The sequence below is a fragment of the Castor canadensis genome, chromosome 3, assembly GCF_047511655.1.
Source record: "Castor canadensis chromosome 3, mCasCan1.hap1v2, whole genome shotgun sequence".
In the NCBI taxonomy this organism is placed as follows: Eukaryota; Metazoa; Chordata; class Mammalia; order Rodentia; family Castoridae; genus Castor; species Castor canadensis.
The window spans coordinates 134,239,305-134,252,095 of NC_133388.1; the positions used below are offsets into that span (position 1 = coordinate 134,239,305).

Below are 12,791 nucleotides of genomic sequence, written 5' to 3' on the forward strand. Positions count from 1 at the left end.
TGCAATATCCCAACTGGAAGACAGTGAATATTAGGGTTAAGGTGGTAGCAGTGGAAAGACGGAGGGAGAAAAAAAATCTCAAAGAATGTACAAAGCATAGAAATCTGCCTAATATGGTAGACAAAGAAGATGGAAACACTGAAAAAAAATAAACAACAGCAAACAGCACCTTCCCCCTTCCAACCTCAAACTCCATTATTTTGTATCTCAGAGGCTGAAGCAAAACCAACAAAACTAAACAAAAACCATTTCCTGGGAACTGATATTATGTATCAGATTAGAATGGTGAGGCTTTTTTGTTTTTAATTTGTAATAGTTGTGTGTTTTGGTAAAGAAGTGGAGGTGTTATATTTCTAGTTATAAGACCTTTGTTTGCTGGGCACAGTGATACACACAACTGTAATCCCATCACTCAGGAGGCTGAAGCAGGAGGATTATCAGTTCCAGGCCAGTTTGGGCTATAATGAGACCCTGTCTCAAAAAAGAAAGACCTTTGGTTCACAGTCCTTACAAAAATATCACAACTATTTCAAAACTACAAAACAATGTCATACTATAACTTTGTGTCAATTTTCAAAATTATGTGCAAATATGAAAACAGTATTGTATTCTTCTTATGGGAAGAATGGAGAATATCTGCTGAAAGCAATCACATACCAGTATAAAATTCACCAAAGTGTACAACTCAACAGGCTTTACTATAGTCCAAGAATTGCACAACTATCACCACTATCTAGTTTTCAAATCTCCCAAAAGAAATACTGAGCCCAATAGGTAATCACTCCCTATTCATTCCCTCCCAGACTCTGCCAACTATTTATCTACTCTCTGTCTCTATCATATAATTTCTTTTAACAGAAACAAACCCTCAGTTATTTGTTAAGTTTAAATAGTAGTAATGTGCTAGTCATGTAAGCTGATAATAAATGTGATACTGTTTATAATAATTTCTAATAAAAACACATTCTAATTGAATAACATAGATGTATACATTTGACTCCTCAGACTGAGATGTGAAAAATGTGGCTGAGACTCAATTTTGTTGCAAAATAACTTTTAATTATCACACAACAAAGTATCTTTTACAGCACTTACTCAAAACCAAACCAAATACCTACACAGCCTGGGACTACCTACTTTTTATTTCCAGTAAAATTCTGACTCCCTGTAAATCACTAGTTCCCAGATTATACTGATTTATGTCTGAAAATGTAAACAGGCTGCTTCAAGTTTACTGTATCTTATAAATGGCATTTATATTTTTTGGCATGGCCTGTGAAAATACAGGTAGTTAGCCCTGAACATACCTGAAATGTATCTGCCCCACTAAAAATTACAGCTACAAAACAATATGGAACAAAATAATAAAGCAAAATGGGACAAGAATGCTAGTGATGAAGGTTTTATTTAGTTAGGCAATACTGGGGTTTGAACTTAGGGTTTCATGCTTGCTAGGCAGGTGCTCTACCATTTGAGCCATGTTTCCAGGTTCCTCCACCCCTTCTTTTTGCTTTTAGTTATTTTTTAGGTAGGGTCTTGCATTTTTGCCCAGGTCTTATCTCAGACCTCAATCTTCCTACCAATGGTCACCTGCCTATCTGGGATCACAGGTATGAGCCACAGTACCTGATCCAGGATTTAAAGAATGAAAAATAACATGGAACTTTGCGGGGATATTATGTAAGGAATCTCTGTTCAATTTCAATGCTGAGCAACGCAAGGTCTGAATGCAGCTTGCCTAGCTTCAATAGAGTCCAGAAAGAAAGATACCAACCCACTTCTCAAAAAAAGTATTTAAATTTTAGTTGCTATAAAAAACAGGGTCAAATTTCTGTTTTTTTGGGGGATGGCTGTACTAGGGTTTGAAGTCAGGACCTTATGCTTGCTAGGAAGACACTGTACAACTTGGGCCACTTTGCCAGCCCTGTTTCTGTATTGGGTATTTTCGAGATAGGGTCTCTTGAACTATTTGTCTGGGCTTTGAACTGCGATCCTCCTGATCTCTACCATCTGAGTAGCTAGAGTTACAGGTATAAGCCACCAGCACCCAGCTTTCTCTTTTTTTTTTTTTAAATCAATTAAGTAGGTAATCTACTATACAATATTTATTATTTTTGTTTGGAACCCAAGACTATTTTAATTTTTAATTTAAAGAAAATGGATCAAATATCCATTAACAGGTGGGTGAATAAACAAGTCATAGTCTATTTATACAATGGACTACTTGGAAATAAAAAGAAACAAAAGTACTGATACATGGAACGTGTGTCAATCTCAGAAAAATGAAGCTATGTAAAAGAAAACAGACAGAGAGTGATGTCAAATTCTAGAACAGGCAGAACTAATACACAGTGAAAAAAAGCAGTTCAGCAATTGCTAGAGGCTAGGTGTAAAATCTCTGCAAAGGGGCATGAGGCGACCTCTTTTTGGGGTGGGGGAGGTGTTCTGGGTCTTGACTGCAGTGGTCATGTAGGCACTTACCTTTGTTAAATCTCACCAAACTGTACACTTAAAATGGGGGCACTTTTTATATATGTAAATTAAAGCTCAGAAAGTTGATTTATGAAAGAAAAAGTGCAACATAAATATCTTAATCTTTCAAATGGATTTCCATGCAAAAAAAGATTAACAAAGTGGCAAAGTGAATTACGAACCCTAAAAGTAGTGTTTTAGTTCATAAAATCTAATGGGCACATTGACTAGAGAAGGAAAACTGAAGAAAAGACCAGCTGAACTATTCACAATAGCCAAGTTATGGAAATAGCCAAGATGCCCCACTACTGATGAATGGATCAAGAAAATGTGGTATCTATACACAATGGAATTTTATGCAGCCATGAAGAACAAAATGTTATCATTTGCTGGTAAATGGATACAATTGGAGAATATCATTCTGAGTGAGGTTAGCCTGGCCCAAAAGACCAAAAATCGTATGTTCTCCCTCATATGCAGACATTAGATCAAGGGCAAACACAACAAGGGGACTGAACTTTGATCACAAGATAAAAGCGAGTGCACACAAGGGAGATATGAGGATAGGTAAGACACCTAAAAAATTAGCTAGCAATTGTTGCCCTCAACACAGAGAAACTAAAGCAGATACCTTAAAAGCAACTGAGGCCAACAGGAGAAGGGGACCAGGAACTAGAGAAAAGGTTAGATCAAGAAGAATTAACCTAGAAGGTAACACACATGCACAGGAAATTAATGTGAGTCAACTCCCTGTATAGCTATCCTTATCTCAACTAGCAAAAACCCTTGGTCCTTCCAATTATTGCTTCTACTCTCTCTTCAACAAAATTAGAGATAAAGGCAAAATAGTTTCTGCCGGGCATTGAGGGGGTCGGGGGGAGAGGGAGAGGGGCGGAGTGGGTGGTAAGGGAGGGGGTGGGGGCAGGGGGGAGAAATGACCCAAGCATTGTATGCACATATGAATAATAAAAAAAATTAAAAAAAAAAAAAAGAAAAGACCAGCTGAGAAATTATGAGCTCCTCTGACACACAGTCCCTTTGGATTAGAAGAAAGAAGGCAAGTAAAATGTTGAGTTAGAAAGCTTTTTTTTTTTTTAAATAAATGGCAGCCTGAGACACTGGGTACAGCAGCTGAGCCTATCACTGTGTCCTAAATGCAGTCTCAAAACTTAAAGTCACCTTACAAATATTCAAAAATATTAGTCGAATGCAAATGCACATCCTTTTGTGAATTACTGTTCTTGACCTCCCTGCTTTATCTTGTACATGCCAAGCACACTCCCAATTCCAGCATCTTTGCTCTTAAAATGCCCTCTGCCTGGCATAACCTCCTCTTAAGAGCCTACCCTTCACTCCATCCACCCTGGCACTGCATCCACTTTAATTTCTCCTTTTGTTCTTCCTGTAGATTTTTTCCTCATAGCTCCTATCATTATCTGATCTATTATTTATCTACCACTTAATTTCCTTACTACAGGTGGAGTATTCCTTATTTGAAAAGCTTGGGACAAGAAGTGTTTCAGATTTTGGATCTTTGGAATATCTGCAACATATAATAAGATTTCTTGGGGATGGGACCCAAGTGTAACATGAAATTTATTTATGTTTCACATATACCTTCTACACAAAGCCTAAAGGTAATTTTATACAATTATTTTTAGTATGCTTATCTTTTTGGCTGTGACTTGTCCATGGGGTCAGCAGGCATTAACTTTTCCAATTGTAGCATCAAGTTGGTGCTCAAAAAGTTTCAGATTTTGGAGCATTTTGGATTTTCAGATTAGGGCTACTGAACCAGTAGAAGGAAAGTTTCGGGACAGCAGTCTTTTTGTTCACTGCTATATGTAGTACCTTACATAGAGTAGTCATCTGAATATTTGTTTAATGACTTATAAGTGGTGGTGAGATGAAGGAATTAGGAGAGAGTTGGAAAAATGTCAGTACTGGGTAGGTTTCAGAGAAAGGGAATTGTCGCTACAATATTTTGCCTGAATTTCAGTATACCTTAGTAATTGCCTAAAAGTTATGGGAGGCCTGAGATCATCCATTTGGGACATGGACAATAACACAAAGTACCTTACAGTACCCATGTGAAGTGTTTATTTAGCACAGTGCCTGGCATGCAGTAAATGCTCACAGTTGTGAGCTATTCAGTCTTACGTAGTAATTGTCACACAGACTAAATTAAAACTGATCTTTATCACTGGGAAAAGGTGAATAGTAAGAGGGAGGATTTGAAATAGAAAACAGAACTTTTCCTTTCCTCCTTCATTAAAATTGAGGACAGCATTCACATCTTATCAATTTCTAAAAGTACCATCTAAATATACGGTATTTGGTAAGTTCCTAGCTTAAGTTAGGAATGATTTCCCCAAACAGCTTTCCTCAGTGAGCTTAAGCTTTTCTGTTTACCATTACTGATGTTTTTACAAATATCTTCTATGCCTCCAGAATGATCATGATGCCAATGAGTCACCAGGATTTCCTGGATTGCTGTGTTAAATTCAGTAAGAGCTTGCTTTAAACAGCTGATATATTCTGGAACTGAGGGTTCTCCAGTGTCAATAAGGATGCACCTGAAAATGAAATGGAACATCACCACATTGGAACACAGAATTAATATTAGCATATTTACTCAGATAACTTATATTAAATTTAAGAAACTATATAAACTGCTTTGCATTCCACCTGCTTGGAAAACAGCTATATCTTACTTCAGCTTAACTAATCTTACTATAAATTCTTTGAATTATAGCTAAATGTAAGTCTGAACAAGGAATAACACCAATAATCTCGAACACTGACATAGCTATTAAAATAAACATGGCCCTATTCCACTTGTATTCCTTATAACCATTTAAGGCAGGTATTTCATTGGTATGATCAGAAGTTAAGTAACTTGCCTAATATTACTCCACAGACAAATGGCAGAATCAGCATTCAAACCCAGGTATTCTGATAGCAAATGTACGCTCTTACTTCCAGATATTTTACAATTTCTCAAATATATCATAGATACGAAAGAATCTAATTCAATAGCATCCCTAAAGAAACTTGGTCTTTTGCACTAGATACCTAACACTTAAGTTTTATACTTGTGCCCTTACACATGCAAAAGGGCTGAAGGGAAACATGGCGGAAAAGTCTGAGTTGTTTTATTTTTTTCCTATCATTTCTAAGTTTTTGCTTGTGTTTGTGAGTGTTCTCTATACTTTGCTTTCCTTAATATCTGAATGGGCTGGCTTTTCTCTCTGTTTTCCTGAACAAAAGAAATCAGGGTGACATTTTCCTCAAGAACCAATTCATGAACTAATTCATGCTTTCATAGTAATCTCACTAATTTTGGCTGTCTGAGAGAAGATTAGACTTGAAAAAAGTATGAGTCATTCACTCATTCATCAATAACTGTTTACAGATTATATACCAAACACAATGCCTTTATTTCTTGAAGAAAACAAGACAAAAACCCTGCTTACTGTTTAGTGGAGGATGGGAAGGGGAAGCGGTGTCTTGACTAAAAACAAATGAACAAACAATGAAAGTAGCAAGTAACAGAAAGCATTTTTCAGAGCATTAAAATAGGGTATATAGATAGGAAGTAAGTAGATGGCTGTCTTGCATTGGAAGGGTTTGTTTTTCCTCTACCCACAGCTGAAAAAAACCAAACCATGTTGTACTAAGTTATAGCCAGATAGGAACAAGAAGTTCTGGTGTGCTGTTGTACAGCAGAGTGACTATAGATAACAATGTATATACATTTTAAAATGCTAGCAGGATTTTGAAAGTTTTTATCATAAAGAAGTGATAAATATCTGAGTTGTTTAATCTGATTTGAACATTATGCAATATATACATGTATCAAAACATTATATGAGATTCCATTAATATGTACAATTTTTATGTTTCTATGACTCAATTAAAACTAAATTTTAGGACTGGAGGGCATGGCTCAAGTAGTAGAGCATATGCCTAGCAAGCATAAGGCACAAGTTCAAACCTTAGTAGCACCAAAAAACAAGAACAAAAAAACCAAACAAACAAAAAAACCAACAAACAAAAAAACCAACAAAAGCCTCAAAACAAAACAGAATCTAAATTTTAAAAAAGTGGCCCCTCACTGAAAGAGGCAATGGCCTTATGGCTTGTTGCCTTCTATTTATATATTAAGTTCTGTAGAGTAGCGGACAGACCTTAGAAGTAGCATTGAACTCATCATTCTGGAGACAGTGACCAGATGGTTACAGTGGATAAAGGAGCATTTTGAGATACTGTTGAGTGAAATGTAAGGACAGAGATGGTTTAAAAACCATTTAGAAGGCACAATCAACAGGATTGGAAGGAAAAAGAGTCAATCATTCTCAGGGTTCTAGTGGGATGTTTGGAGTGTCACTAACAAAGAGTGTAAACACAGGGTAGGGGGGGAAGCAAATCTGAGGTGAGTATGATTTGGGTCACAATGAATGTTGATGCCATTCCTAATCATCTTCCCTTCCTTTTCTTCCACAGTAACTATTATCATATAAATATATATTTATGTTTATTCACTATCTCTTATTGTATAAACTCTGTGAGGGCAGGAACCTTGTTAGTTTGGTTCCAGGAATTATTTCCATATCTATGATACACTGTATGATGCTTAGCTTTGTGTACATTTAGTCACACTAAAATAATAATATACCATACAGTAATACTATAGTACTTCTATATAACACTGGTTCTACTCATTTGAGGTCATTTGGTATTTATTTACCCCATATTCTTGCTGCCCTTTAATCAATATCACTCAGACTATTTGGGGACTCTTCTGGCCCTTGAGATTTCTTCCATGCTTCAGATCAAGACTTTTTAGCTGGGCCAGTGGTTCATGCTGGTAATTTCAGTTACTTGGGAGGCAAAGACCAGGAGGATCATGATTTAGGGCCAGTTCAGGGCTGTCTCAATAAAAAAACCTGGGTGTGGTGGTACATGCCTGTAATTCCAGTTATGTGGGATGTGTAAGTAAGAGGATCACGCACCAAAAAACCACAAGACCCTATTCAAAAAATACCTAAAGCAAAAAGAGCTAGCGTATGGCTCAAGTGGTAGAGCACCTGCCTAGCAAGTGTGACGGCATGAGTTCAAATCCTAGTATTGCCAAAAACAAAAACCCCCCAAAACAAAAAAAAACTAAGACACAAACAACAATAAAAAACTTGCAAAATTTTCCAAACAATAAAGGCCCCTTATTACTTTTTAATTGTTGCCTTTCTTTACTTCTAAGAAATGGTTTTGAAATATATGGCAATCTAAAATGTAGAATTTAAATTTCTACATTTTAAAGACCAGGCTATATCATGGTAATCAAAAGTCATGACAAAATTAACAGGGTTAACGAACAGATTTGCCAAAATCTAGCAGCAGAGAAAAAACAGGTCTTTTAGAATGCCTCTGCTGACTGTTTGCAGGTCAAATGAGTGATGACAATAGGCCTCCGGTACTAGAGAATATGGTTCCCAGGCCTCCTTTTTTAGATCTCTTAACGATCTATCTTAGTCTAACAAAATTGGGATTGGAAAAGATAGACACTCAAGTTGGGAATAAAGGTCTTTTATAAGTCCTGGAATAAACACAATTTACGGAGAATGGAAAAGCAGTATCTTGATGTTATAAAACTTAAAAAATGAGTTTGTAGCAAGTATGAAGGGAAAAAAGGTCATGCAGAAAGCATCTTACATTGACATGGTGATAAAAACTATTGGGAACATTTATACTTATATTTTAATCCTCAAATCAACTCCAGGTAGTTGGCAATATTTTAGTAATTATTATTTTATTTTGCAGAAAAAGAAACTGGTGTTCAGAAAGGCTGAATGATTTGTACCAGTTTTACACAGTAGGCAGGAGGCAGTGCTGAGCAGCACTAATGAACAGATACAACATGCAGTGACTTCTCCATTGAAGACATTCGTTTCCTCTCTGGAGGAAGGGGACTGCTTAGGCAAGCACCTGGAATCATTCATCCTAGCATAAATATAACATCAGCATTAGACTAGAAAAAAGTTCTGTTTCCTCCTTAACAAACAGTTATTCTATCTGTAATAGTTACTGTAGATAGCACAATTATTGCAGATTAGATAGTGTCATCTTTATGTGGGTGGGTGTCTTTGTTCATGATCAGAGATAATATTCCTATCTTAGGAAGTCATTTTGCAAATGCAATATACATAAAGGGCTGAAGAAAAGCGTGCAAATGAATCTGTATGGGCCTGTGACTTACTCACCAGAACTCTGCACTTTGCACATAATAATCATCTGCTACATGAATGGAAAAAAATTCAATGATGGTAAGTTAGAAGAATCAACTCTACAGTTACTTTATATCCATATTAAGATAGGAATTAACTGGTAGCTCTGTCATTTTGCTCCATTCTCTTAAAATCATGACATATTTGCTGAGCATCCACCATGAACCCAGTGTTGCCAAAAGTTATAAGGAAAGCAGAAGTGGTAAACAGCTAACATTGTATACTTTCCACATGCTAGAATTTGCTGTGCTTTTGGTATGTTTCATGTAGATTTCACTGAATTCCCAATACCCCTATAAGATAGGTATTATATAACCTTTGTTGTATACAGGTAAGAAACATGACATTTAGAGAGATATCTGTCTTATTTCAAGTCATACAGTTTGTAAATGGAGCCTGGATTCTCATCTAGATAATCAGAGTTTAGAGTTTTAACTCTACTGGACTCTATTTTCCTATTATTATCTGCCCTTAAGGTATGTACACTTTTGACAGGAAAGGTTAAAATCGCAGCTATCAGAGGTTCTTGAGCAGAGGAGGAATGATGAAATACCCTGAAAAGCTGGGTTATCATTTGTTGATGCAAATGCTTACTGAATATGTAGGTAAGTTTCACAAGTGCTACTAGTGCTTTAATGAGATGCATCTGGCATCCATTGGCTGGCTGATTAGAACAAGGGAGGAAAAAAGATTTGGTAAAACTGTAGTAATTTAGTAGTCCTAGAATCTTAACAGTTGAGAACTAAGAGAAAAATGTAAGCAAATATTCAGCAAATATTTACTGTACTACCTGTGCAATACAAGCTTTGTGTTAGGTGCTAGCAGTTAAGTCTTCACTGAAGTTCAGTGTTCTAATGGGACATGTAAGTTTAACACATTAAACTTCTAATACATACACAAATACACACACAACCCCATTTATTATTGCTGGGATAAGGACTATAAAAATATGGGTGCTAAGACAATCACAGGGATGACTTCCATGAGGAAATGCCGTTTCAAGTGAGCTCTAAAGGATGAGTGAGGTTAACTGGGTGAAGAAGCTAGGGATGATGAGCCAGGAGCCAGTGGCTCACAACGATAATCCTTGCTACTCAGGAGGAAGAGATCAGGGGGACTATACTTCGAAGCCAGCCTGGGCTAATCATTCACGAAACCCTATCTAAAAAAAAAAAAAAAAAACTTTCACAAAAAGGGCTGGGAGTGGCTCAAGGTGTAGGCCCTGAGTTCAAACCCCAGTACTGAAAAAAAAAAAAAAAAGGGATGAGACAAACAGAGAAGAAAGTGTGCACAAAAGCCCTGAGGCAGAAATGATACAACTCATCTGAGGCCCTACAGGAATGCCAGTGTGGCTGGCATGAGACAGGTCTGATATAAGCCTGATGAAACAGGTGGGAGCCAAAGCATGCAAGGCCTTCTGATTTTCATTTTTAAAGTACCATTCTGGCTATATGTGGGAGAATGAAGAGGGACAAAACCAGATGTAGAGAAGCCATTTAGGAGGCTACAACAGAAGCCTATGCTAGAGTTGGACTGCGTATTAGTGGAATTGAAGCAATATTTGCAAATCACATGGATGTATGCTAGGAGGCAAAGAAATATCCTGGAAGGTACTTAGGCCTTTTTTCCTTGTCCCTTTACCAAGTTGGGGACCACTGGAGGAGGGAAGATCACTCCAGTGAACTGATTTCCAGTTCAGTTTGGGAAATGTTTCAAGTGGCTGTGAGACATGCAAGTAGACATTTAAGAAAGCAGTCAGCTATGTGAGCCTAAATACTGTTTATCTTTTGTCTAGATTGGAGTTGCAAATTCAGGAGTTAATAATTCATAGTATCAAAGCCATGGAAGAAAAGATCACCTAGGTAAGGCATATGGTATAAAAACAGAAGAGAGGTACTGGATTGCATTTTGAGGAAAACAAACATCTGGTAAATATGGAGAATGAGAAGAGCAGATACGAGAGCTAAGAGGAAATCTGGACGTAGTGTTAGCAAATCAAGTCAATGGTGTCAAAAGATAGCAAGATAGAAATAGAAAAATAGAAATAATAGAATGTAGAAATAGAAAAATGTGATCTTAGAACTGTTCTGTGAAGTGGAACAGGTGGATACCAGTCTTGGAACATCTGACTTGGACCCAATTAATACTTAGTCATTTTTTACTTCCTATGTTACAGTGTCATCGGCACATTAATCCATCCTAGTTTATACAGACATAATGTAAATAATGAGAGTCCACTGGTCATTGCACTTCTATGTAATAATGTTAAGTAACTTAAGATGGGAAACCATCAATCTGTTCTTCTCTCAATTAGTTTCAGGTCTTTGGAGTCTCTTTTTAGCACAACCATTTTGCTATGCTGAGTGTGATTTTAGTGTTTAAAGATACAGTATGTATTTTTCACACAACATGGCCTCTACGTGCAAGCCAACTTCATCTTGTTTTCAAACAGAACCAGCCATCTGTTTTAACCCTGAAGAAAAACAGGTTGTGTTGAAAGTATTGAGACTATATACTGATCTCCAACATGGTGCTCTGGAGACTTTCTAGGATAATTTGGATTATAAGCGATTTTCATCTGAAGGGCTGACTCTAGAATTACTTTAAGATGACACATTCAAGACAGAATGCCTGTGGACTTACTGGGTTGAGGGAGGCCCAGCTTGGACAGACTACACTCTAAAAGTCTAACATCCTTTTCTACTTAATTCTCTATTCTCCTACATTCTGGAGGTAGCCTAAGGTTGTTGCACTTACCCGACCCTGGCTTGGTTATTCTGGACTTTTTGCCTACCTGGCTTACAGTACTTCCAGTCCTTTCTAGTTTGCTGCTTCTAAAACTCATTATCGAACAATAAATGCAGTACAGATTTTTAGACGAAAACTCCATGAGCTATGCTCTTCACATACAATTCTACCAACCCCCCGCCCCTCTCCCCCAAAACAAGAGTTCCGGCCAGCTCCTCCTTCGCAGGAGCTGCGGGTTCTCTTTCAGGTTTTACAGACCCAAGGAAGTTGGAAGCAAGAAAATCCTGCCCCCTGCTGCCAAGTTAAGGAAATGTCCCCAGCACAATCGCTTTTGTGACTGGGCAAAACGCCCGTGAAAGTCAGCTGAGCAAAGTACAGCAAACGCTTTCTTGGATTCTGAATTCCAGGCGATTCTGATTAAACACGGTCACCCTGGCATTCAGACTTCAACAAGCAAAGTAAATCGGAAGTAAACCCTTCAAAAGTAGGAAGGGCTTTTTTTTTTTTTTCCTCCCTTCTTCACTTCTCCCTCGGCCGTAGAGGATGCCACCCGAGTAGGTGGTCGTAATCCCGGCAGAGAGCACCCAGCCTCTCGGCTCGGCGAGCACGGTCCCGCGTCGAGGGGGAGGGGCGGGACGTTTACCTGGAGCCGGTCCCCACCAAGTAGGTGTTGGTGCCCTGTAGGGTCATTGGGCCCGGGTTACAGCCCAAAACGCGCACTACCCGACTGGACAGCCGCTCGATACGCTGCAGCGAAGCAGCCATCGCAGTCTCAGCCGCTAGCCAACTGAGTTGCAGCGGACTACGGCGCGGAACCCAACTAGCAAGGAGAATGGGCGCGGACGGTGTTCACGCGACACCGCACGAGCCCAGAGGGAGGGAATGGATAGCCGGACGGGGGCGGGGTCAGAGATCACGTGAGGACTCGAAATTAGGGGGCGGGACCCAGCGGCGCGGCGGGGGTGGGACTGGAGGTCCGGTGAGGCCGCGCGGGCAGCGGAGGCGGTGGCGCGGAGGCGTTCGCTGGCGCGTGGTTTCGGGTGGTGTGACACGACCTGGAACTAGGCGAGAAGCTGGTGCCGTCGCGGAGCTTGGTTCTCTCACCGGAGTTTGTGTCCAGGCAGGCGAGTGCGCCCCCGTGGACGAGGGACATTTTAACCTGTTACGTGACAAGGGTTGGGGCTTAGTGCTCCAGTAGCGTGCTCCAGGCAGGAGCGGTGTTTAGCAGTGGCTGGGTATGTGTGGCTGAAGAGTAGCTTGGTTTTTTTGTTTTCCAATAATAAACAG

At 38.8% G+C, this 12,791-nt stretch overlaps 2 protein-coding genes across 3 annotated transcripts in view; one reads left to right on the plus strand and one right to left on the minus strand.

Moving 5' to 3' along the window:
- Positions 1 to 12,376, minus strand: part of Lactb2 (lactamase beta 2) — a 47,871-nt gene extending 35,495 nt beyond the window's left edge. Inside the window, exons 1-2 of one of the 2 annotated variants that reach the window (XM_074068689.1) lie at positions 12,148 to 12,376; positions 4,885 to 5,048 (exon numbers count right to left, since the gene is read on the minus strand). In XM_074068689.1, the coding sequence (XP_073924790.1) occupies positions 4,885 to 5,048; positions 12,148 to 12,269 (286 nt within the window). In that variant the 5' untranslated portion in view covers positions 12,270 to 12,376. The remainder of the gene's footprint in view (positions 1 to 4,884; positions 5,049 to 12,147) is intronic. The other variant, XM_020166580.2, reaches the window with a different exon arrangement.
- A 102-nt stretch (positions 12,377 to 12,478) lies between these two features.
- Positions 12,479 to 12,791, plus strand: part of Xkr9 (XK related 9) — a 50,107-nt gene continuing 49,794 nt past the window's right edge. The window contains exon 1 of the mRNA XM_074068690.1: positions 12,479 to 12,739. The gene's annotated coding sequence lies outside the window, so the exon portion shown is untranslated. The remainder of the gene's footprint in view (positions 12,740 to 12,791) is intronic.